General features: G+C 38.8%; 1 protein-coding gene across 15 annotated transcripts in view; it reads right to left on the reverse strand.

The window, feature by feature from the left end:
* Nucleotides 1-5,979: 5,979 nt before the first annotated feature.
* Nucleotides 5,980-27,175, reverse strand: part of CDIN1 (CDAN1 interacting nuclease 1) — a 186,264-nt gene continuing 165,068 nt past the window's right edge. For 7 of the 15 annotated variants that reach the window (XR_010600663.1, XR_010600664.1, XR_010600662.1 and 4 more), the window contains one exon: nucleotides 5,980-8,578. Coding sequence is in view for 4 of the 15 variants with exons in the window: in XM_005299967.5 (XP_005300024.1) it covers nucleotides 8,443-8,578 (136 nt within the window). In the remaining 11 variants the exon portion in view is untranslated. Of the gene's footprint in view, nucleotides 8,579-11,537; nucleotides 11,657-15,685; nucleotides 16,019-24,734; nucleotides 25,004-27,175 lie in introns of all 15 variants that reach the window. The other 8 variants (XR_010600665.1, XM_042857448.2, XM_065593233.1 and 5 more) reach the window with 6 other exon arrangements.

Raw genomic sequence — 27,175 nt, forward strand, 5'->3', positions numbered from 1 at the left:
AGAAGGATGGACAAGTTCTCTCCAGTAGCTTCCTCAACTCAATATTTATTATACATACCAAGTTGTCAGTTATATGTCACTGATAAAGAAGACTGACAGTAACAGAGTTTGCCCATATGGAGAAGCAGTATATGTGTGTGTGTGTGTATGCCAGTTCCTTCCTGCCAACATATTTAATCATTTGTATGCAACACAATGCCAAACATTAACAATGTAACTGTGTAAAGTGCATATGGAAATAAACTGATTAAACCCATTTTTATTTTCTCATTCATTAGGGAGTTATCATGCTGGGACAGAATGTGAAATGGACCTGAATGAGGATTACAGAAAAGCAAAAGCTGAGTTAATCCAATATCTCCATTTGTTATGGACTATTTCTGTATCATTCTTGTTTCCTGGTAATAATACTTTGCATTTCCACAGTGTTGTTTATCTGGAGATTTCAAAGTGCATTTACAAAAATTCAATAAATAGGTAAGAATTCTTATATCCATTTTTACAGAAGGGGAAACTGCAGTAAAGGCAAGTGTAGGCATCGACCTTTGAACATGCTGGCTTTAAGTTGGGCCCTGCCTACATTAGAAACTTTTACACTAGGAAAATTACATTACTGGTGCAACACGCTAATGAAGATGCACTATACCAGTGTAAAACAGGACTTACACCAGTGCAGTTTATTTCACTGCACTTCTTTAGTTAATTTAGTACTGACACTGTGTTCAGCCCTGTATGGTGCACAAAAATTACAGCAGTCCCTGACCTGACTTTCCTCTTCTGTGCTGAATCATTCAACTGGTTCTCCCCATTTCACCCTATCCTATAGCTGCAGTGTCCTTTAGGTACCTATTTCATAGTGCCCAGTACCAGTTCCAGTAGTACATTCTAGGAGAATTCACAAGACCGCTGTTGCACTGCGGTACAATACTAACAAGGAACTTGCACTAAAATAACTGTGGCTGATCAGCTGAGACGCAAATGGTATTTAGCCCTGCTGAAGCACTGTCCACTCCAAATGGTATTTAGCTACCCGTAAAACTGCTTGGAGCACTTTTGTGTGTGTGAATGCAAAATGTTCTATATACAATTAGATGGAAGAATATCACATAGCACAGTAAATTTTGCTAGTATATTCAAGGCCCTACTCATCCACTCTTTCCTCTTATTGTGTCACCCTCATCTGGTGATTTGACAGCATCTCACACAAGCATCTCTATGCCCTCTTCAATACAGGCCCTTATGCATTGAAAACCTTCTCTGAACTAACCCATAAAACTATTGCACTCCTCTCAAGAGCCACCTCTACTGCACAACAATTAAGAGTGGCTTTGGGGCAGACAGAGATAATTATAAATAAAATATGTTCCAACTAACAGAAACATTCAGTTGTATGTATTTGATCATATCCCTCTTGTCCCACCTTTCACATGTCTCTTGTCATTGGGGGTAGGGACAAGAATTTCATGTTTTTGTACAGTATCTGGGACTTTTGATCCAGATTGGGGACTCTGGCCACTAATGTGAAATACATGTTAAATACTACTACTACTACTACTAAAGTAAGTATACTGCAGCTCTGTTCCTGTGCCCATGAGTGAGATTGCAGGCAGCTACTGGTGTGTGACAAGTGCAACGCATGCTGTTGAATCTATTTGAGCCATCTATAGGATGTCTAAATTTGCATGATGTTTGTAACCTTGACTTGGTGTTGGGTTCATTAGTCCTGAAATACAAGTAAAGTGGTGTGGTTTTGTTTTGTTTTTTTAAGCCAAACTATTTGCTCAGTAGTCCACTGTAATTGGAGTTTATTTGATTTGTGTTTCTTGTTTAATTATATTGTTATAAAACATTTGATTTATGCTAATGGTGGAGAATTGTGCCATGCAAATCATTATTGCTATCAGAATTTATCTTACACTAGACATTTATCTTAATGTACCTTAGTTTCATTAGAAAAGTTTTCAGAGGTAGAAGTCATTTAAGACTACATATTAAAGGTTAATAATAAATGCATGGGTTTATAGACATTTGACTGAACAAAGTGATGAACCTTTTACTACTATTAAATATATGAACTGAAAATAAGATGTAATCAGCTTATGTATTGGGTCAATTCATTCTCTAGGAAAATTTGGCATTGCACAGATACAACCCACAATGACTTTCTCCACAGAAACTTATGGGAACATCTTTATGGGTAAACAGCAAAAATATTTTTTTCACTAATAAAAGAATAAAAACACCCTTCCCAAAACCTGGTTATAATGGGAATAAACTTAGCCAAGGATATTTCTCTGAGAATTAATAACCAACTGGGGTTAATGGTCATTGGCTTCACTTTAGGCCCTCAATTAATCCTTGAACCTCAATTGTGACTACTTAATTGACTTAGTTTCATTTCATTTTAACATTTCAAAGTGATCTCCCTAGAATCACACTGACAGAGTAACATGGTCTCTGTAGATGTGCACTGACATGGTTTCAATATTGTTACATTGTCTCCATACACTTGCATTGACATTTCATTTTGTTTTGACATCACAATGCCACATCCATGGATCTGTGCAGATGACATGAGATTGTTAAGATTAGGTTAAAGCCAGTCCGAGAGTGGGAAACTAGTATTTTATAGAATGCAAACAAACTACAGCACATGAGCTCTCTTAAATGATATTAAAAACTAGATTGATTAATATAGTCAATTTGAACAGCATTTCAGTGTACGTTTAAACAAAAAATCATAACTAAACTATTTCAAAAAATAAAAAAGTCACTTTCCTAAACCTGTCTCTTCACTTAGATCAACTGCAACTATTGAGACACTATTAAGAGGCAAGTGCCCTGAGAACTATACCAGTTAATTTATTAAAGAAATGAAAATTGACATTACATTTCATGTTTATTATAGGCTGCAAATAAATTATGTATATCTCAGGCATTCCCAATGATTAGTAGCACAACAATTAACTGAGTATTGTACGATGCAATTCCAAATCAAGATAAAATTCTTTGTATAAACTGAAATAGTTAAGCCAACAAAGTGAGGTTTTTCCTATAATGTGGAAAAGTTTAGAGAGGCCTTTTGAAGTGCTTTGATCAAGCTCTGAAATAATTTTAGTGGATTACTATTGTACTAAAACGATAATTTATAGTAGCTGACCTAAGCTGCTCTTTGTATAACAGCCATACATGAAACAATAGCAGGAAAGTGAAAAACACAAGGGGAACTAAAGCTGCTCTGTTTATTATTTAGCTCATAATTACATCTTCCTTATTTAATCTTTTGAATCCTGGCATGTTCTTAATAATACAGGTTCAAATAATATTTACTACACACAAGAGGGTTAGTTTTGAGTAACACATTTAGACTATCCAAACTTTATGTAACTTGTGACCTTTCCCTAACCTAAGCGAGGTCTATTTTATACAGATTGTACTAGATAGACAGTTCCTCTGTAAATGGTAAAGTTGCTGCCAAGCTCCCATTGTTAGCTATTTACTTCATTTTTCAGCAAGGCATACTTTTAATTCCTATCACCCAGCTGTAAGGAGGTTTCTTTAGTTTTCTTCACTTGTCAACTTAACAAAACATGTAAAAAGCAACAGAGGGTCCTGTGGCACCTTTAAGACTAACAGAAGTATTGGGACTTGCATCTGAAGAAGTGAGGTTCTTACCCACAAAAGCTTATGCTCCCAATACTTCTGTTAGTCTTAAAGGTGCCACAGGACCCTCTGTTGCTTTTTACAGATTCAGACTAACACGGCTACCCCTCTGATACTTAACAAAACATGGGTTTCTCTTAGCAGACTGCAAACCCACTGTAAGTGGCACTCTGCAGTTTAGATTAACAAACTAGGAATAGTGCTTTTATTAATTCTTGTAGGCAACTTGCTATTGTAATTCACAACATTTGAACAGTATTCATAGTAACAAACATGTTTGTTATCTGTTCTCCAAAACAACAATGGTGTAATTCTTCAGCACCTATCTTGAGTAACACTTACTAGCTACTGACATTGCTGGGCCAGTCTCTCCTCCAGTTCCGTCCCTTTTTAAAAAAGGGACCAGGGTCTAATTGCAGATGGCCTATTGAGAATTACTCCAACAGGGTGATTATTTCAGCTGGCATAAAGTTTGCAGAACCAGCTCCTATGCCAACCATTTATTAAAGGAGGAAAGGGCAGTTAGAGGGGGAGAGAGGAGTTGGACTCAATTCTGTCAATTCTCAACAGGCATATGGTTTTCTAGGAACCATAGCCAACACTGCTTATTTAGAGCAGTCTCTAGGCTGCCAAAGCAGCTGCAGCTTGAGAACCAGGTAGCTGTAACTGACCCTTGGATGGTCCTTCACTCTGTGCTGAGCAGAGTGTCCTCAAGCTGAGGAAGGACTGCAGAATCGTATCTTTTCATTTTTAACAGATGAAATCTTAATTTTGACCATACATATTTTCTCACAGCCAAGACAGCTATATGGAAGAAAGATTGTGTTTGAAAACTAAGACCCATTAGATAAGTATAGGATTTACCATACTGGATCATGCCATTGTTCCATCGACTCCATCATCAGCACCTGGAAGTGACCTATATGTGACAATTCAGAGGGAGGTAAAACCTCACTCACTGCACTCAACTAGCTGGGCAATGCTATACATGGAGATCTGGGTCATTTCCCCCAAAATTAAAATAGAATCATGAGACACATTCTGTATTATATGGTAGCTTGGCCTGAATGCACACAGAATATGAAATAAAGATAGCATTTTTCAGCCACAGAACTTTCATCAGAAGCCATCTGTAGAGACAAAGTAATGAGTAGAGAAAGGGGTATTCAAATGGGAAAAGGACTAATGAGAGGCTTTTGGCCCACAAATAAGAACTGGCTAAACAATATGGAAAATAAAGAGGGAAGGATGAAAAAGGCTATGGAAAGAACTATGAAGTGCCTTGTTCAATAAGAAGAGATGGCAAATCAATTACAAGAAGAGGTGTACAGAGAGGGCAAGGTAGCTAAGGGAATTAAGAAGTAGCAAGATGAAACAGTTTTTGAGTAAGTGAATACAATAAAGCAAGAAACAAAGTATTAATATACTGTGCATAAACTTGAAATGAAATAATGATGAGGTATCAACAGGTTTAAAATATATGCACCTGTCTGTTCACCTTTCCATTTAGACCAGATTTTTACTATTTACACCAAGCTTTTTGGTTTTGAGCTGGCTTTAGAGTAACATTGTTAAACTATTATTTATCCCTAGAATGCAGGAAAGATAGTTTGTCCTGTTGAACCCTGACTGTGTCATTTTCAGCATGACCTGTATGCCTATGTGCCATTCCTGCTGGACCAGGAAGTTTTACTTCCACATTGAACTTATTCCACACAATCGTATCAATTTCTAAGGCTTGAAGCAGGCAGTATTACAGTGTTTGTAAGAGCAGATGCTTGGCAAGTCTATATATGCCAGTGAGACCATCATTCAGTTTTATGCACACTTCTGTTTTCTGGCTTGGCATAATTCATTAGCACACTGCAGAATACTCCATAAAACTGGATTTGGCTGCAATGTTAAGGTTCTAATGACTATAGCATTGTAAAAAAATGCAGTAGTTTCTCCTTTTTATTCTTAGAGTTGATATTTACATCAGATAAACTGAGAAAATACACAAAGAACATTTACAACATACAAGTAGGAATAACAATGCAGTTTTATTTTTTTTTTAATGTTCTGTACTTACCATTTAAAATAGTGGCACATAGTATAATAATTTTTGTGATAGCAAGGATTGCTAGGAGAGCACATGCAATCGGAATTAGTAGAGTGCATACATTTTTACTACTTATTTCATCCCTATTTAAATACACAGATTTTAAAGGGGTCACTATATAAAGGAATGGTCAAAGCTTTGATTAAGGACACCAATATTGCCTTTCAAGCCATTATACTGCAGCACCAGGTAGGGGAATAAATACACAAATACCGTACAAGCATAACCTTATTTTTATTTGTGCACCCTCAACATTGTTATATTTGTTTTTATATTAAACAAATTAAAGATTCAATGAGGGCTGAACAGAATTGTCAACATCTGTGTAGATAAATGTAATTTATTCAAAAAGAAAAAGTAGCACAGGGCATCTTGTAAAGACTGTTTGAAATGATTTCATACAATACAATGCACAGACATTAGCTAAAACAGATTCAGTTTTGCCCTTAAAACCTACTTCATGCAGGCAGTTATTGCTTTGAGTTTCTAATGGAACAATGGTTGATTATTATATTACTTTTTTTTTTTTTCTATTCTTGATTTTACACATGCCACTAACCTAAACCAGAGTTATAAGTCCCAGGGGTAGTTGCACCCTAAATGTTGCTTCTGTGTAGCCTTAGGGAGGTACACTCTGCAGATTGCTTCTGCCTATCTTTATGTGCAGACTCAAAGCCTATCAGGTAAAAATGAAGTAAGTGTAATAGTTGAAACATAAACGAGTTACCGGTGTTTGGGAAAAAAAGGATTGATTGAAAATTGGTATTTCTAAAGTAACATTCAGAAACAGTAAGATAATGTTTGTCATGTAGGTAACTCATGGTATTGTGGAAACTCTAGTGTACTCTTGCCTCTACAGCAAAGGAAGTATCAATACTATTACACCTATTTTTTCCTAGAGGGGAAAAAAAAGGGGGATTTCTAAATTGGCTGTATAAATAAAATCCAGGCTAAAACTTGGCACAAGTTCAGTATAAAAGCAAGATTTGAAAGTTTCTTCTAAAATAAGCTGTGTGGTTGTTTTAAAGTTTAAAAAGTGGTTTCATATGCTTTCTTTGCATCTTTTACTTTTAAAATTTGTGCACAATTTCAAAATATTAAGGTCCCCAAACAGCTTCTCTGTTGAGGTCCTGAGAGCTTCTGTTACTCAAGAGAAGCTGAGTATGCAACTCAACTTCCTATTCTGAGAGGAATTTCCCTTTGGGAGCGGTAGTTTTTATGACTCTTCTTATCAAATTCCCTTCCCAAGATGAAGTCTATCACTTTGGCTCTCATGATTGGTTAGAGAAGAGATGTTGAGCATTTGTGGTGTTTCTATCAGCTTCCTCAAAATTTTTATTTTTCCGTGGCTGACTGTTAGCAAGGAAAGGTTCTTAAAAAGGCTACCAGCCCAAAGAGATATGTCTTGTCTGACCATCTCTTAGCTGTGAGAGCAGAAGTTAGGCTGAACAATGGCCCTCTTTCCTGGGGTGATGAGTGTAGAAAGAAGACGAGAAAGGAGCCCTCACAATAATGGTGGAAGCCCGCCACCATCTCTAGACACTTCCAGCCTTGGCAGTTCCATCAGGAAGAAGAGAATAGGTAACAATAGCACTCAGGAGATGGTGTACTTATTTAGATGAATTCCCCATCCAACAAATCCAGTAGGAAGCAGTGTTTACCTTTTGGTTCTCTCCTTGCACACCAGACTGATACTCTCAGAATAGATCAACCAGGTACAAAGTTTCATACATGGTCCCTTTAGATTTCACATGCCAGAAAACTGCACATCATGAGGCCTACAGAGATCTACACAAATTATTTGCTTAAAATCAACCAAGGAAAAGATCCATCAGTAGAGATTTCTAGGATATGCCAAAACTGCTGAAAGAGAACAATGTGCTTTATCAATTATTTTTAATACTTTAAAAAGTACACATTAATATGCACTACAAAATTTCCCAAATATATATACTAGATAAATGCTGACCTTTTTTTAGGAAAAATATTTTTAAAAATTTGAATGTCAGATTCTTTTGTTTTTAAGCAAACATAAAAATGAGGAAATTCATACACCAATAATTATATTAGAATAATAGTAGCTGTCTGGCATAATGCTGCAAAAGCCAGGAAATTCAGAGTGCAAACAAGGCATTAAAGATGATGTGATCCTCTTTTACCAAATGAATTGCACTAAGTAGGCACAATGTGAGTGTTAAGTGGGGAGTTTCAACCTTAGCCAAAGTTCCTGGCTTGTGTGTGTGTTTGAGACAGATCTTTAATATTAAACAAAGTTATGTGAGAGATAACAGAAAGCACTTTCTTTAAGATGACTCCACAACACAGGGAGGAGAATTGAAAGTCACACCTTTCAGCCTCCACATTTTTTCTTTTGTTCAGTATTTAAGGAGAAGCCATCCGGAAGGAAGAAAGATTATGACTATCTATAAACTAACTGTTTGACAGAGACAGAACTGCTGATAATGAGTGGGTTGTGTCTGTAGTTTTTGGCCGCTCACAACAGCAGAGGGCTGAGGCAAAACAGAAACTCTTGATATGTTTGTCTAAAGAGGTAGTAGTGTGATCACAGGCAGCAGGAGTTCAGCTGAAGTTCAGGGCAGATGTTGCCAGTAGTTTACACTGCAGGAAAGTAAAATTGCTTCCGGATTCACCTCTTCCTCCCAATTTCTCTTCCAACATCAGTGTTGAGCCATGCTGTGTCGCAGAGTTACAATATCAGTAGGAAAGCAGTCTTTTAGCAGGATACCACGTTCACGATGGCAGTCCAACTCCTCAATAAATCCATACCAATAGATGACTAATCCAGGACCAAATCTATAAAATAACGAGAAGAATATAACATAAAATCATATATACAGAAGAAAAAAAAAGAGTCCACAGTCCCAGGCCAATGAGTAATTCACATGCACTGATGATTTTATTCTAAAATTGGACAGTTTACGTACATTTAATTTCCAAGATTTTAATTTAATCAGGGTAGAATTGTTTTACATTTAAGTAATATCTGATTTCATAAATAAAAATGCTATTTAGAGTCTTACAGCAAACTGAAATTTGTTTAGTTCACAGTTTTACCATCGTGAACAGAGAACTCGCCAGCCATAAGAACAGATCCCTAAGTGCCTTTGTAATAACATTTAATAACTGTGTGATACATACAGAAGCCTCTCTTCCCTTGCTCTCCATTTATTTCAGTTTTGGACATTTAAGCATTAAAAATACATGGGTTTACATAAAACCTCAGATGATGTGAATTTCAGTACAGTAAAGATCAACAATGATTCTTCAAAATATAATCTCTACAATGAGTAAGTAACTGTTAAGGCAAAGCACAGTCCATAGAAAGTTTCTACTGCAATGTCTCCAAAACGTGCCTCAGGAATTCCTCAGATATTACTAACATTGACTGATCCCCACTAGGCACTCTCAGGAAGTAGCCCCATGGACTATTTTACCCATCAGGAAGTTCAGACCTTGAGGCTGGGTTCATAAAGAAGTAATCACTATCAATCATTGTGTACAGCGATATGTTTTGCACATCAGTTTCACGTTTTTCCTACTGAGAGCACTTAATTAAAGGGCAGCACTACTTTTGGTGTAGTGTTGCAGGAATTTTACAGTGAAATCATAAATTATGAATGTTGGGTTAGTAAAAGGATGTCTAAAAACAGAACCACTTTCTGTAGTCTTACATTACAGCAGTCTGTACAATGTTAGGCCAAAAAGCTTTTTCTTTCTGTGATTTATTATATGCTACAGTGAACTTGCCAAAAACAACAGTGCAGGATGAGCTATTAGATACTGTATGTACAAGAAAACGTTCAATAGAATATCATTTAATGGTTTATACACAGAGCTGTGCTCAGTACTCACACCAATATGGTAGCCAATTTTTGTTAATGTTTAATTATAATAAAAGTGTGTCGGGGGATGCACAATAACTGGAAAGTCCACTTAGCAGACAATAGAAGCTCTCAAAACAGTGGGTAGTGCCAGACTGGCTTCATTAGGGTGGTTTCTTTCCAACACTGAACTGAGGAAAACTCTATTTGATGTGCTCATGTAATGGAACAGACATAAAAGGAAGTAACTCTGTGGATTTCCCCTGCAGTTTCAATTGGGTATTGTGTGCTACTTTCCAAAATTTGTGTAGTGTTGTTAAGCACCATTTTATGGCTGGTACCTTCCACCCCAGAGGTGGGTGCATTTCAGTAGCAAGGAAGCATTCTTCGTACATAGGCTGCATATCAGTTTGGAAAGCTCTGTGATTTTTCAGATGGAAATGCAAGAAGTTATTACTGTTACAGATTTAGCCATATTAATATAGACAGAAAGTGAAGTTTCTTTAGAAATGTATTATAGGTCAGATTGTGGCTGGAGTGGAAGAGCACAGCACCCTCCTCCCAGCAGTTGCACTCTATAGGTGGCCAGCAACATTTGCTTTCCCTGCTCTCTGGAACATAAGCCTTGCTTTTGGCTAGTGCCCTGTGAAGTGCATGCAGGGCCACAGCCTGCTGTCCCTAACTGTATCAACAAACACAGCTGGCCCAGTCACAGGGGGGAGCAAATGGGTGGGTGTGCTGAGAGACACTGCTGCCTGGTGCTCCAATTGGGGTAGTGAAGCTTCATGCTATCTCCAGTGTAAGGCATTGATTCACTGCCACAATCTGGTCCTAATATTTTTACAGAGAAGTGTGTTCAAACCAATCACTTCAAAAGGAAAATGTAACTGGGCAGGCAGTGAATATTCTACCTGAAAGATTTTAAAAACAAACCAGACCAAAAACACATACACCCATAAAGAGAATGCAGTTTGCATTTTTAATGGACTGTTTCATGCAAGTCAGAAGCTATGAAACATACATACACGTGATACTTGTTCATTACTAGAACGTTTGCCAGGTAAAAAACCCAGTGATAAGGAGCAGCTGCTCTTCCCTAGTACTTAAGGAAAGACTTGTTTCATTCTGCACAACTATCTGAAAACTCATGTGGTAAAATGGCACTTGTCACTGCGTATAAACTGTAACTTGTATTTGAAATTACAATTATTCTTTAAAATAGATACTTCCAAGTCCACTCAAAAGGGATTGTAAACCAGTTTTTATTGAACTGTCAGTTCCACAAATGACACTTTTAATTATATTGGCTGCAACTAGCAATAGGTTCAGAAATGCCAATTCTGATGAAAAACTTTATTTTTAAGGGTGTCCAGTGAGTCAATTGCAGGTTCCTGGCTTTAGTTAATCAGTGAAATTATTCCCTCAATCCTGTATTAGACCTTTATTAGCTAACTAGTCCTGCCCATGCTATATCATTTCATAATATTGGTATAATCCTTTATATTCTGACTGTGTATCAGAGATAGCATATGTATGATCAGATACAAGCCATACTATATTGAAAAATGACTTAAGGGGAGCACTAAAAACCGAAATTAACTTGTTGGTCTGGTAAGCATTTGCCACTGACTATGAGGAGCTCCTGCTGCTAAGGGCTAATTTCTCTTCCATTAACACACAGAGCTAGCAAATCTCAAACAATGCCAATGGTTAATTACAGTTGCCTTAATTTGAAAAGACATTTAACCTTTTTTATGGAGGGGAGGGGGCATGGAAGTACAAGCAAGGAGCAAGAACCATCCTTTTTAATTTGACTCCCTCCTGCATGTACATGTGACAGTGTGGAGAATGAAACGTAACACTGTAAATTATAGTCAGGCTAAAAAGTTATTTATAGATTAATAACAACATTTAATGCATTGGAGACTAACCTTCCTTGCAGGACCAAAGCTGACAACTTCGGTTTACACAGGAGAACTAGTTCAAATGACAGAGAGCTTGCTCTGCATGCCACAGAAAGTGGGACCAACCTGGCAGTTCTGAGAAAAATCTTCAGAATACAAAGCAAAAGATGGTTTTTTAGTTACTGTACAGGACTCCATCAGGAATACTGTATGCAATACAGGTCACTATACCACAGGAAGGATATTAATTTTTTGAGAAGATGCAGCTCAGGGCAACAAAGAAGACATCAGCTCTTAAGTAGCTAGGTACAGAATCCTACAGACTTTGCTTTTGCTCAATAGAACTGTGTAAACCTCCAGTTTTGGTTAACAGATACTCATATGAATCTTCTCTTCAGTTTTGTTTCATAACAGTTCACACCCTGTAAATCCCAAGTGCAAGCTAACCCCAAAACTCAACATGAAACTATAGTTTTGCCTCTTTTTGTGAAGCTTATTAAAAAAAAATATTGGCTGACTTTTCAAACTTGAAAGGAAACAGAAAAACAGCTGAGTTTTAGCTAGTTTAGGTTTTTGTTACAAACATTTTGAACAGCTCCACATAGGAGAAAACTGAGTGGCAAGACTATTTCATATGAAGGTAATAAACATATTAAATATGCTATCAGAGAGCGGGCCTCACTGAGGTCTTGTGATCACACAGATGAATTGGTTTATCTTAAATCAGTTTTTAAACAGATAGTTAGCCAAGTGTAAAACCCTCTGTAGACACTCTTATTTCAGTTTGAGAGTGACTTAAGTGGTTTAGCTTAAACTGATTCCTAATCAATGTAAAGTAAGTAAGCCAGATTTATATTGATTTGAGAGTGTCCACACAGCCTTTTGCACTGTTTTAACTAAATCGATTATAAAACAAACCTTTAGTTAAACTAATGCAGCTTTCTTTGCATGCCAACAAGCCCTGAGACTCTGAGCTTTGCTCCTAGGAAGGAGGGATTTCACAGGGGTATGGTGAAAAACTAGGAAGGTGGAATTCAGGGTGTAGTAGGGGGAGCAGAAGGCATAGTTAGCCAGATGTTTTCTTCCTTTTCCTAAAAATCGTTTATGCTCTTTTATTGCTAATTTTACATGGACAAATCCTCATTTTAACTCAAGAAATCACATAAAAATCAGCAAAATAAAAATCAGCTTTTGCGAACAGGGGCTGCTAACAGGGAGTTTCGCAAGGGAGTTCTCCAGTGAAGGAGGAGCAATACAGCACCCTTGGGGTAAGTGACTGTACCGTGTGCTTGTTTGTGTTTGGGGGTTACTTGCTGTGTGCTGAGCTTGTGTTTGTCAGTCTGTCTGTTTGTCTGAAGGACCGTGTGCTGTGGCTGGCAGTTGGAAGCTGTGAGCTTTAAAGGAAGGTCTGAAAGCTAGAAGCCTCTGGTAAGTGGCTGAGCCTTAATCAGTGGGCGGGGCATTCACATAGGCCAGGGCTTTATAAAGCAGCGCACAAGCGACCAGGGAGCTTTTGCGACCAGGGGCCGCTAACAGGGAGTTCGGAAGGGGAGTGGGAAGGGAGCGGGGTCCCTTTATTCCCCTTAAAACCTATACACCAAACTACATTCAAAACCTTTTGCTTAAACAATCCTTTCATTAACTAGGAGACAATGCAGGCAGAAGCCCAGCTGCAGAGTGGGGGCTATCCAGTTTATTGCACTGAGTGCAGCATGTATGATTACCTGCCCTGTGGGCGGGTGGAATATGTGTGCATTCGGTGCAAGGAGCTCCTGGCCCTCAGAGACCACATATGGACTTTGGAGGCCAGGGTAGAAACTGGAGGAGCTAAGGGAGGCAGAGAGGTATGTTGATGAGGCTTTCCGGGACACTGTAGAATTGTCCCATCTCTGGTCAGACAGCCCCTGTGCGGTTGAGGAGGATGAAAGGCCCAGGGAAGCAGAGCAGTCAATGGGAGCAGAGGGAAATCTTGTCATAGTTGGGACCCTCCTTCCAGATGGTGCTGGGGTTACCTCTCGCACTGAGGTTGCCTCTCCGGGGGAGGGAACTCCAGTTGCTAGGAAAAGGCAGGTGTTAGTAATGGGAGATTCGATCATTAGAAACGTAGATAGCTGGGTTTGTGATGACCGGGAGAACCGCATGGTGACTTGCCTGCCTGCTGCAAAGGTTGCGGATCTCTCGAGGCATCTAGACAGACATATGTGTACTGCTGGGGAGGAGCTGGTGGTTGTGGTACATGTAGGTACCAATGACATAGGGAAGGGTAGGAGAGATGTCCTGGAGGCCAAATTTAGGCTGCTAGGGAAGAGACTGAAATCCAGGACCTCTATGGATTACTAAAAAAGAGCCACCGTGGCTTAACAACCATGTAAAAGAAACAGTGGAGAGATAAAAAGACTTCCTTTAAAAAGTAGAAGTCAAATCCTAGTGAGGCAAATAGAAAGGAGCATAAACGCTGCCAAATTAAGTGCAAGAATGTAATAAGAAAAGCCAAAGAGGAGTTTGAAGAACAGCTAGCCAAAAACTCCAAAGGTAATAATAAAATGTTTTTTAAGTATATCAGAAGCAGGAAGCTGCTACACAACCAGTGGGGCCCCTTGATGATCGAGATACAAAAGGAGCGCTTAAAGAGGATAAAGTTATTGCGGAGAAACTAAATGGATTCTTTGCTTCAGTCTTCACGGCTGAGGATGTTAGGGAGATTCCCAAACCTGAGCCGGCTTTTGTAGGTGACAAATCTGAGTAACTGTCACACATTGAAGTGTCACTAGAGGAGGTTTTGGAATTAATTGATAAACTTAACATTAACAAGTCACCGGGACCAGATGGCATTCACCCAAGAGTTCTGAAAGAACTCAAATGTGAAGTTGCGGAACTATTAACTAAGGTTTGTAACCTGTCCTTTAAATCGGCTTCTGTACCCAATGACTGGAAGTTAGCTAATGTAACGCCAATATTTAAAAAGGGCTCTAGAGGTGATCCCGGCAATTAAGACCGGTAAGTCTAACGTTGGTACCGGGCAAATTAGTCGAAACAATAGTTAAGAATAAAATTGTTAGACACATAGAAAAACAAACTGTTGAGCAATAGTCAGCATGGTTTCTATAAAGGGAAATCGTGTCTTACTAATCTATTAGAGTTCTTTGAAGGGGTCAACAAACATGTGGACAAGGGGGATCCAGTGGACATAGATTTCCAGAAAGCCTTTGACAAGGTCTCTCACCAAAGTCTCTTACGTAAATTAAGTTGTCATGGGATAAAAGGGAAGGTCCTTTCATGGATTGAGAACTGGTTAAAAGACTGGGAACAAAGGGTAGGAATTAATGATAAATTCTCAGAATGGAGGGGGGTAAATAGTGGTGTTCCCCAAGGGTCAGTGCTCGGACCAATCCTATTCAACTTATTTATAAATGATCTGGAGAAAAGGGGTAAACAATGAGGTGGCAAAGTTTGCAGATGATACTAAACTGCTCAAGATAGTTAAGACCAAAGCAGACTGTGATGAACTTCAAAAAGATCTCACAAAACTAAGTGATTGGGTAACAAAATGGCAAATGAAATTTAATGTGGATAGCTGTAAAGTAATGCACAAAAAAAAAATAACCCCAACTATACATACAATATGATGGGGGGTAATTTAGCTACAACAAGTCAGGAAAAAGATCTTGGAGTCATCGTGGATAGCTCTCTGAAGATGTCCACGCAGTGTGCAAAGGCGGTCAAAAAAGCAAACAGGATGTTAGGGATCATTAAAAAGGGGATAGAGAATAAGACTGAGAATATATTATTGCCCTTATATAAATCGATGGTACGCCCACACCTCGAATACTGCGTACAGATGTGGTCTCCTCATCTAAAAAAAGATATACTGGCACTAGAAAAGGTTCAGAAAAGGGCAACTAAAATGATTAGGGGTTTGGAATGGGTCCCATATGAGGAGAGATTAAAGAGGCTAGGACTCTTTAGCTTGGAAAAGAGGAGACGAAGGGGGGATATGATAGAGGTATATAAAATCATGAGTGATGTGGAGAAAGTGGATAAGGAAAAGTTATTTACTTATTCCCATAATACAAGAACTAGGGGTCACCAAATGAATTAATAGGCAGCAGGTTTAAAACAAATACAAGGAAGTTCTTCTTCACGCAGCGCACAGTCAACTTGTGGAAACTCCTTACCTGAGGAGGTTGTGAAGGCCAGGACTATAACAGCATTTAAGAGAGAACTGGATAAATTCATGGTGGTGAAGTCCATTAATGGCTATTAGCCAGGATGGGTAAGGAATGGTGTCCCTAGCCTTTGTTTGTCAGAGGATGGAGATGGATGGCAGGAGAGAGATCACTTGATCATTGCCTGTTGGTCCACTCCCTCTGGGGCACCTGGCATTGGCCACTGTCGGTAGACAGGATACTAGGCTAGATGGATCTTTGGTCTGACCCGGTACGGCCGTTCTTATGTTCTTAAAATGTGAATCAGGCTTTCACTTGCCCTTCTACAGAACCACTTTTGTCCTAGAAAGGAAAAAGACTTATTTATTTATGAAAGTGGTTGAGTGGAATATCACACATTCAACTTCACTTAAAGACAAACTGTTCTCTAGTAATTGTCTTTTATTCTGGAATGTCTGTATGGGGTCCATGCTAGCTTCTAAGGATATGCCCAGACATGTGGGCATTGGGAGTTGTGTCTTTCACCATCAAAAAGCCTTGCATGTGGTTTTATGAAAAATGCATTTTCAACACACAGCTCAATACTGAGCAGAAATGTAAAACAGCTTGTAATCATTTTTAATAACTTTCACTTTATTTATTTATTTAGTCTTAGTTTATTTGTTGTAGATGGGCTGTATACTTCATGTATCCCCAGATAGTAATGTAAACAATTTCTCGTTCTGAGAGGCTCTCCTAGTGAAATGTGAGTGTATGTATGTTAATATCTAATGTACATGTACATGTATGCATGTGTCTGTCTGACTGTGTACAATTAGAATGACATCAAGGCCAACTGCACTTCAAAACTTGTTTCCTATAAAAATAAATTATAATAAATAAAAAAGTTTTTAAGACAATTTTAACAGAATTCTTTAAAAGCATTGGATCTATATCTATATCTAGCTATCCATCTAGATATCGCCTGTGCAGTGATGCCTAAAACTTACATCTCTTGTATTCTTATTATTGGAAGAAATTTTGGTGTGGGCTGAGAGTATTTTGGTAGACCAACAACTGCAGGCCAGATTCTCAGCTGGTATAAACTGGTATAGCTCCACTTGACTTTCCTACAGGTAGCCCTATTTACACCTGCTGAGATCTGGCCTTGCGTGTCTTGGCAGGGAATTAATTTCCGTTGCACAGGGATTGATTTACTTTTGAATATAAATAAACATGAATATTTTTAAAAATCAAGTTACGGTACCTTTACATAAAAAGGGGGCACTTTCAAACTTTGGACATGGTTGAAAGTGACTATATTTTTCTTAAACTTTTTGTAATCTTCTAGTCCATTTCCTGAACCAATCACAAGGCAGCCCATAATTCAAATAGAAGTTACCTTCGAGGCATCATATAGATTTATATTTTTTGGCTCTACTGAAGTCTGGTTAAAAAAAAAAAGGCTATTGGAGTTGTTCTCATGTTAGGCAAAGTCAAATAACCGGCTGATGATATGTGTTCATGTTATAAATCTATCACTAGTCCAACCCTCACAAGGCTACACCTTTTCTAGGTCCCGGCTACCTTAAATTACATAATAAATATTCTCACTTTATAATAAATACTTTACAATAAACAAAATATCTTTGGTTTGCAAACACAGCTCAAGAAACAGAACACACTAACTTAGGTGCATTAAAGCAAAGGCAAGCTGATGAAGAAAGATCAGTTAGGAAACAGATAGTCATTTTGGGAGTGATCAAGCACTGTTGGAAGCTTTGCCATTGACTTCAGTGAGCAATTTAACAATGCAGTATGTCTCAAGGTTTGTCCTGCTTCAAGTAAAATTACCAAATCTACTTTATGCAGTGGGGTGAAATTTGAGCTATAATGAAGTGCAACAGGACCAGGATTTTCTTTTAATGTCTACTAGAATTTTTTGTGTATCTCCCATTTTCAAGGAGGTTATAACTCAGAAATGAAAATTCCTTTGGACTGACAAGGGTGCAGAAATCTCCAATGAGTACCGGACACTGAGGCAATAGACTATGGGAGTGTGGAATGTCGGGGCTATCCGGGGAAGGAAGGTGGCTGGAAACTAATAGGAGTCCTCAGTGTCCCTGTAGTCACGCCTCTGTTGAATACTATTACATTTTAATGAACTTTTGTTTACATTATCAGCCTTTTAGCTGCGTGATAAGGCTGTTAAGGCATCAGTCAAAATGCAGCATTTTTGTTGGCCACATTTAATCAAACTTACAATATGATTTAAATGCTTTAGGCATTTGGAGAAATAAAAATAAGCCATGTGATATTTATGTGGATATCAGGAAATATGTTAAAAAGACATTTTAAAATGTGCATAGCACAAATCATAAATACATATTGATAGAATGGACTGATATTGTGTAAGTCACCGTCATTAAAAAATATTATAAAGACAATTTAACTTTTGGCTGCTAAATGCATTTTTAATAAACAAACTGTCAAAATACATTATTCACCTATGGAATTCGTACAAATCTGAGAACTGTTCTCTCAGGCAAATAAAAGGATTTTTTATAATCTTCAGTGACAGAATTTTTTTTAAATAGTTCTCATGGAAATTAACTTTCAAAAGCTATGATTAAATAATATTAAGGTTACACAGATTTTCAAGGATCAAGGCTTTTTAAGTGAAGGCTGACACAGTGAGTGAGAAAGAAAAAGCATGTTGCTCAAGGACAGTGAGTGTTAAGAAAAAATTGTCTTGACTGAACTTTTAATTTCTCTGGCTTACGTTGGTTCATGTCATAACCTAAATTTTACTCAAAAAGACAATTTTATTCTTGAAAAATCTTTGAGACACTGATCACTGTGTGTGATTTTGCTCATTAAGGGCTTGATTCAGTAAAGCTTGTGCTGAAGTCCCACTGACTTCAACGTTATGTACAGTACTTGAGGCCTAAGACACTTGGACCTTGATCCTGTAAGGAGATTTGTGTGAATGGCCCCCTGTGCCTCTACTAAACTTTTTGCAGTACTGGAACTTAGGTGATGAGAATGTAAGATGGTACCAACATATTTCTGGGTAATTAAATGAGGTTTAAAAGAAAACATTTGGGAGCAAGTGGGCCAGTAAAGGTAATGATTCTTATTGTGCTTGTGTCTAACTGCTTGATTCTGGCCATTCCACTGCCTTTGATGGATTATGCATCACCAATCATACTCATTTTGGAGGATGCTAATTATTTCTGCTCTCCTGCAAGTTAGTCAGTTCTAATGACCAGTTAGGCGTTAAGGCTTAGAGGTAAAAAGGGTGCCCCAAAGAAGAGGCAAGCACACTCCAAGGACTTTATCCACCTAGACAACTGGATTCAGGTTTAAGTGAAAACTCCCTAAAAGACACAATGAAGATGACTGGATGTGGAAGCTGTGGTATGTACATGATACTGAAGGGGGTACCTGAAAAGAGTTTCATCTGCATGAAGTGCTGCCTGATAGAGCTGATAGAAGAAAAGCTCCGAGGATTGGAGATGCAGGTGGAAACTCTGGTTGAGTTTAGAAGGGGGTTCGAGCAGATGATGGAGCAAACGCATGAGGAGGCTGAAGGGAAAAGCTCAGACTTGCAGATGGAAGCAGGACCAAAGAACTCTGAGGGGAGACTGCTGGGTGAGGAAAGTGAACAGTGGAAGCATGTGACTAAGAGAATCAGGCAGAGGAAAAGACGGGCTAGTGAAGGAGAAATAGAGCTCAGGAACAGGTTTGCGGAGTTGGAAAATGAAGAAGGGGCACAGCAGGTGGTCGCTGAAGGTGAGAGGCAAGGAAGAAGAGAAGAGCAGCGAGTCCTATAGGAAGAGGGGAAGAGTCAATGGAGATAACACCAAATACGAGTCCAGGAGGATACAGGATGGGTTGCAGAGGATTGCAAGGGAGAATAGGAATCGAGAGGACTTGCAGCCAGAGAGAACAGGGGATAGACCGGAGAAACACACCCATCACCAGGAAAAGGCAGGTCTACATGATTGGGGACTCCTTACTGAGAAGAACAGACAGGCCTGTAACCAGAGCTGATCCAGAGAACAGAAGGGTGTGCTGTCTGTCGGGTGCTAAGATATAGGTTGTGGACCTGACGCTGAAGAGAATCCTAATGGGAGCGGGAAAGAATCCACTGATTGTCCTTCATGTGGGAACAAATGATAAGGCTAGATTCTCGCTGGAATGTATCAAGGAAGACTATGCCAGGCTGGGGAAGACGCTTAAGAAATTTGATGTGGGATTCTGCCTGTTCCTAGAGAAGGGCAACAAAGGGTGTGACAAGATTATGATGATCAACAGATGGCTCAGGCAGTGGTGCTATAAGGAGGGCTTTGGGATGTATGGCCACTGGGAGGCATTAATGGACACTCGGGATGGACTTCACCTGAGTAGGGCAGGAAATAGACTTCTAGTATGGAGGCTGGCACAACTGATTAAAAGATCTTTAAACTAGGAATTTGGGGGAGATGGTAATCTCCACGCTGGATTTTAACATTGAGAAAACGAAGTAAGAAATAATAATAATAATATAAATAATATATGGAGATATACCTATCTCATAGAACTGAAAGGGATCTTAAAAGGTCATCAAGTCTAGTCCCCGGTCTTCACTAGCAGGACCAATTTTTATGGGATAGTGCTTGGGCTGTGCTATAGACCACCGGGATCTGATTTGGATAGAGACCTCTTCAATGTTTTTAATGAAGTAAATACTAATGGGAATTGTGTGATCATGGGAGGCTTTAACTGCCCAGATATAGACTGGAGGACAAGTGCTAGTAATAATAATAGGGCTCAGATTTTCCTGGATGTGATAGCTGATGGATGCCTTCACCAAGTAGTTGCTGAGCCAACAAGAGGGGATGCCATTTTAGATTTGGTTTTGGTGAGTAGTGATGTCCTAATAGAAGAAATGGTTGTAGGGGACACCCTTGGTTCGAGCGATCATGAGCTAATTCAGTTCAAACTAAATGGAAGGATAAACAAAAACAGATCTGTGACTAGGGTTTTTGATTTCAAAAGGGCTAACTTAAAAATTAAGGAAATTAGTTAGGGAAGTGGATTGGACTGAAGAACTTGTGGATCTAAAGGCAGAGGAGGCCTGGAATTACTTCAAGTCAAAGTTGCAGAAACTATCAGAAGCCTGCATCCCAAGAAAGGGGAAAAAATTCATAGGCAGGAGTTGTAGACCAAGCTGGATGAGCAAGCATCTCAGAGAGGTGATTAAGAAAAAGCAGAAAGCCTACAAGGAGTGGAAGATGGGAGGGATCAGCAAGGAAAGCTACCTGATTGAGGTCAGAACATGTAGGGATAAAGTGAGGAAGGCCAAAAGCCATGTAGAGTTGGACCTTGCAAAGGGCATTAAAACCAATAGTAAAAGGTTCTATAGCCATATAACTAAGAAGAAAATAAAGAAAGAAGTGGGACCGCTAAACACTGAGTATGGAGTGGAGGTTAAGGATAATCTAGGTATGGCCCAATATCTAAACAAATACTTTGCCTCAGTCGTTAATGAGGCTAATGAGGAGCTTAGGGATAATGGTAGGATGACAAATGGGAATGAGGATATGGAGGTAGATATTACTACATCCGAGGTTAAAACCAAACTTGAACAGTTTAATAGGACTAAAATCGGAGGGCCTAGATAATCTTAATCCAAGAATATTAAAGGAACTGGCACATGAAATTGCAAGCCCATTAGCAAGAATTTTTAATGCATCTGTAAACTCAGGGGTTGTACCATATGACTGGAGAATTGCTAACATAGTTCCTATTTTTAAAAAAGGAAAAAAAAGTGATCCGTTAGTCTGTTAGTTTGACATCTGATGTATGCAAGGTCTTGGAAAAATTTTTGAAGGAAAAAGTAGTTAAGGACATTGAGGTCAATGGTAATTGGGAAAAAATACAACATGCCAAACCAACCTGATCTCCTTCTTTGAGAAGGTAACAGATTTTTTAGTCAAAGGAAATGCCGTGGATCTAATTATCTCAGTTTCAGTAAGGCATTTGATATGGGTCCACATAGGGAATTATTAGTTAAATTGGAAAAGATGGGGATCAATATGAAAATTGAAAGGTGGATAAGGAACTGGTTAAAGGGGAGACTACAATGGGTCATACTGAAAGGTGAACTGTCAGGCTGGAGGGAGGTTACTAGTGGAGTTCCTCAGGGATCGGTTTTGGGACCAATCTTATTTAATCTTTTTATTACTGACCTTGGCACAAAAAGTGGGAATGTGCTAATAAAGTTTGCGGATGACACAAAGCTAGAAGGTATTGCCAATACAGAGAAGGACCGGGATATCATACTGGAAGATCTGGATGACTTTGTAAACTGGAATAATAGTAATAGGATGAAATTTAATAGTGAAAAGTGCAAGGTCATGCATTTAGGGATTAATAACAAGAATTTTTGTTATAAGCTGGGTACACAACAGTTGGAAGTAACAGAGGAGATGAAGGACCTCGGAGTACTGGTTGATCACAGGATGACTATGAGTCGCCAATATGATATGGCCGTGAAAAAAGCTAATGCGGTCTTGGGATGCATCAGGTGAGGTATTTCCAGTAGAGATAAGGAGGTGTTAGTACCGTTATACAAGGCACTGGTGAGACCTCATCTGGAATACTGTGTGCAGTTCTGGTATCCCATGTTAAAAAAGGATGAATTCAAACTGGAACAGGTACAGAGAAGGGCTACTAGGATGATCCGAGGAATGGAAAACACGTCTTATGAAAGGAGACTCAAAGAGCTTGGCTTGTTTAGCCTAATCAAAAGAAGCCTGAGGGGAGATATGATTGCTCTCTATAAATATATCAGAGGGATAAATACCAGGGAAGGAGAGGAATTATTTAAGCTAAGTACCAATGCGGACACAAGACAAATGGATATAAACTGGCCATCAGGAAGTTTAGACTTGGACGAAGGTTTCTAACCATCAGAGGAGTGAAGATCCGGAACAGCCTTCCAAGGGGAGCAGTGGGGGCAAAAGACCTATCTGGCTTCAAGACTAAGCTTGATAAGTTTATGGAAGAGATGGTATGGCAATTAATTGATCTTTGACTATTAGCGGTAAATATGCCCAATGGCCTGTGATGGGATTTTAGATGGGGTGGGATCTGAGTTACTACAGAGAATTCTTTCCTGGGTGTCTGGCTGGTGAGTCTTGCCCACATGCTTAAGGTTTAGCTGATCACCATATTTGGGGTCGGGAAGGAATTTTCCTCCAGGGCAGATTGGTAGAGGCCCTGGGGGGTTTCGCTTTCGTCTGCAGAGTGGGGCATGGGTCACTTGCTGGAGGATTCTCTGCACCTTGAAGTCTTTAAACCATGATTTGAGGACTTCAATAGCTGAGACATAAGTTAGGGGTTTGTTACGGGAGTGGGTGGGCGAGATTCTGTGGCCTGCGTTGTGCAGGAGGTCAGACTAGACGATCATAATGGTCCCTTCTGACCCTGAAGTCTATGATTCTCTAAAAGAGAAATGTGATGTACTGTGTATCCTTGTCAGCTCAGGGCACCGTTCCTAAACAACCTAAAGCAGTAAAAGAGATGTAACTAGTTGCACAGAACTATCAGAAAACTTTCTAAAATGACTTCCAAAAAATTCTGAGAGCTTTCAGTAGTGTGTGTGCATATTTTATATTATTCTGTCATGTTTATTTATTTAGATTGCAGTCTAAAAGGGACTTCACACTGAAATATGTCTTCCAGGGTTCTGCATTTCCTCACTATACATTTGAAAACACAGTAACATGGGACTTACAAAACATAAACCCATCCAAAGCAGCAGTACTTTTCCTTCCTGCCACCCATCATTTAATTACAAGTCATGTGACCTATCACATGCTTGCCATCCATTTTACCACTCCAAGTTAGGCTCTGCAAGAGTTATTTAGTTATTGTCCTTTGAGAAGGCGACTAAGGGTTACTCACTGAGTTATACAATTATTATATTTATTTTTGAAGGCGCCAATGCCAAAGTAAACACATTTGGGGAAGACTAAGATCCTGCCAAATTTCTACTTTCTGATTAAAACCCACACAATAAAACAATGTTTTTTGAGGCTCTTACTTATTCTGTAGTTTCACTGAGAAACCTTAATGTTTATTAGTTGCAATGCAATGACTGCAGACCGAGCTCACTATTGTTTGATTTCTACAAGTTTTAAGCTATATATCTGCATCGAGAGAAGTTATTTTAAACCTTTGGTTATGCTTGTAACACTCTTCTTTTAAAGGAATGCCTACCTGCAAACTGCCTCTTATTCTGGGTGACAGAAAACATGAGCAAGGTATTGAAATAAGGTTAGACTTAGATCCAGGCAGCCAAAAGTGCTGATCAACTCACGTTGCCATTAGGTGATTAATACTGGTTTATTTTTAGGCCTTGAACTAACAGGCTGTCCTAAAGCCAGTGCAAGATGATATCTGAATAATCTGTGAGTGCCTTGTGTTTGCAGAAATCCCTTTCTTTTTATACAGCTGTTGATCAGGCTTCGGTCCCTGCCAGAGTAGTAAACTGTATTTAACAGGATATTTTGAACTGCTTACCCCACGGTTTATTTAAAAAAAATGTTGTGAAATTATGCTGCTAATCTGAAAAGTTGATCAGCAAATTATGATAGCAAAACATTTCAATGGATGAATGCATTATATGAGTAAATACCCAACTTGCCGAGTGTAGTTCCCAGAATCAGCACTGAAGAGGATATTCCAAGATATTTTATATTAAATATATATAGATAGATAAAATTTAGAATCCTTACACATGAATATACAATAAAACAAACAATAGAACAGATGAACTAACAAATGGAACACAGCTCCTTTGTGCTTCCAACTTCCCAAATCATAGAATTAGTCCAAGACTGGATAGCAAATCATGCTGAGCAACTTCACACTATGTTCCTTAGCAGTTTAACTGCCAAATATACTATTGCACATAACTGACAGGCAGAACTATTTTACACTTAAACACAGAATTGTGCATAAGCATGAGCCACACAGGTAACTTAAACTCATGCAAGAAGGGAAAACCAATCGTTATCATCTTCACCTGTTTGCCTCATCTGTTCTCCAATGGTGCTGCCCATTACTGTGGCACCACACATCCATCCAGAAGGGAAGCAAATGCCTTCTTCCGTGTCGGATATCTTTGCTTCCTTTGGAATCTGTTGGCAGACTTCTGCTGTGTCTGGCATTCTCCCATTTCATTCTGAATGTGTCACCTCCAGTGCCTGGGACCCTCCAGTCTGTCTCCTGTTTGATACGTAATACTCTACACCAGTGTTTCCCAACCTTTTTGTGCTGGTGACCCTCTTTGGACTTAAAAAAAAAAAAAAAAAAAAAAAGTAATCCCCTCACTAAGACTTGAAAAAATTGTGACCCTCTACCTCAAATACCATTAAGTAAATTATGAATACTCAGGGCCAGTGTTAGGGAGTGGCAAGCAGGACAACTGCCCTGGGCCCCATGCCAAGCTAAGTTACATACTTCAGCCCCCCCCCATCCTTTAGCTTCAAAGGCCCCCAGTGGGGTAGGACCCCAGGCAACTCCCTGCTTGTCACCCCCTAATGCTGGCCGTGTACTTGTGATCACCCTAACCCTTCCCACGACACCCACGTTGAGAAACACTGCCCTACACAGCACAATCCTAACCTGTCAGTCGTTTCCCCCCCCTGCACTTAAGATGGAAAATTGTATCAATTTCTACCTTTTATTCAGAAAAGAAGAACACCACTGAGTCACATGAGAGTTATTGTTGCTGATACTCCTTATCACTAAAAACTCTCCTGGGCCTCAAAACATAAATAAAAACATTTTATGTGGACTTACAACATAGCTCCTCTTCTGACAAATTTATAATGCTATTTAGGCTTATTTGCAGATTAATCATCTTTTTCAGTGGAGTAAAGTTACCAGTCCAAAAAATAAATAAATCACAAATTATTTTATTTTACCTCTTTGGGCTTGTACCATACTGGACTAGTTTGTTAGCACAGTGTTAAAATAAAGTTTTCAAACTAGAGATATGCAGGAGATATTGGTTTATGTGGTTAGCTTGGGAAAAAAACACCACTACTTGTGAGGAGGATCTAAATGGAATAGCAGATTTGTCAAGATTAGCAGTGACATGTCATATTCCAGGTCTGAGACTAGAATTGACCCAACAGTTTGCAACATGGTAAAATCACATTACTCGAAATACCTTTTCTGGAGTAATTAGAAGAGCAGAGTGTGTCTAGATATGATAGCAGAGGGGTAACTGGATTCAAAACTATTTAATTGCTGCATGATCTTATGTAAATCACTTAATCTATTTATGCCTCAGTTTACCCATATGTAAAATGAGTTATTACCTAATTCACAGGGATATTGTGAGGGTTATTGTTTCTGTGATTCAGAGGCCCTTATCTTAAAATGCAATCCTTGTAGTGAAGTGCAAATTATTATTAACAGATTACTCAAATTTTGAGATACTATGCATTATTTCAAAGTTTAGAGGGATGCGTCTCAGGCCCACTACTAGTTAAGATGTTAATAAAACCCTTGTTTACTGTTACAACATTAAAGTTATTTGTGGCTCAGGGTTTTGCTGGCTAACTCCCATGGTAACAACCACCATTAAAAATATTTTAAATGTTCTATTAAGCACACAGTAAAAAGAAGAAATGCAATTAAAGCATCAAAACTTAAAGTATTAAGTAAAGCTTTCATTTTAACAATTTCTCTTATTCCCTTTCCATTTAGCTGCAAAGAGTCATTTATAGGGGAAAACCCCTGCTTGACAGACTTTTAAGATGGCATTAATTGTTCTTTTTGAAGAAAGGAGAAAAAGTTAATTTACATGGTCTTGCACTGCTGATCCCATCCTGTTCCCCTTTATAAAAAAAAAAGAAATACACAAAAATGGAGAAAAAAGAATAGGAAATATATAAAAAATGCAGCTTCTGTCTCTGATGTTTACTCTAGCTTGCAACCTAACAGGTGGGAAAGTGGTGATGTTTGATGTAGTTCTTAGATTCTGTGGGAGTTAGTTTCAGTCTTTGTGGGTAGGGAAAGTGGTGAGACACAGACTGCTCTGTCTCCTGCACAAACAAGCTTTGTCCTGATTGTGGACATCTCTATTGTGCTTAAGTAGTGGAAATGTTGACCATGGTCCTTATTTTGGCATTTCAGGTGATATTTTAGATATCCTGGACCAATACCATTGGGTGTCATGAAGATAAGGACAGAGACCTTGACTGTGATTTGAATATGGGAAGACAGTGTAGAGGGCAGAGAATATTTAAGGCATTACTTCTAGCTAGCCTTTCTAACCACAGGCTTACAGCTCTGTTGCAAAAGTAGTTATCTTGGCTACCTAAGTGAGACTCTTATTAGGCAGAAGGCAAAAAGAGAAAAATAGGATAGAGGAGAAATAAGGTGGGGAAGAAAAAATGACCTGAGGGAGGTGGGTGACAATAGGAATCTCAGGTGGTCAGGATTTAGCCAAAG

Source organism: Chrysemys picta, chromosome 4, assembly GCF_011386835.1.
Source record: "Chrysemys picta bellii isolate R12L10 chromosome 4, ASM1138683v2, whole genome shotgun sequence".
Classification (NCBI taxonomy): Eukaryota; Metazoa; Chordata; order Testudines; family Emydidae; genus Chrysemys; species Chrysemys picta.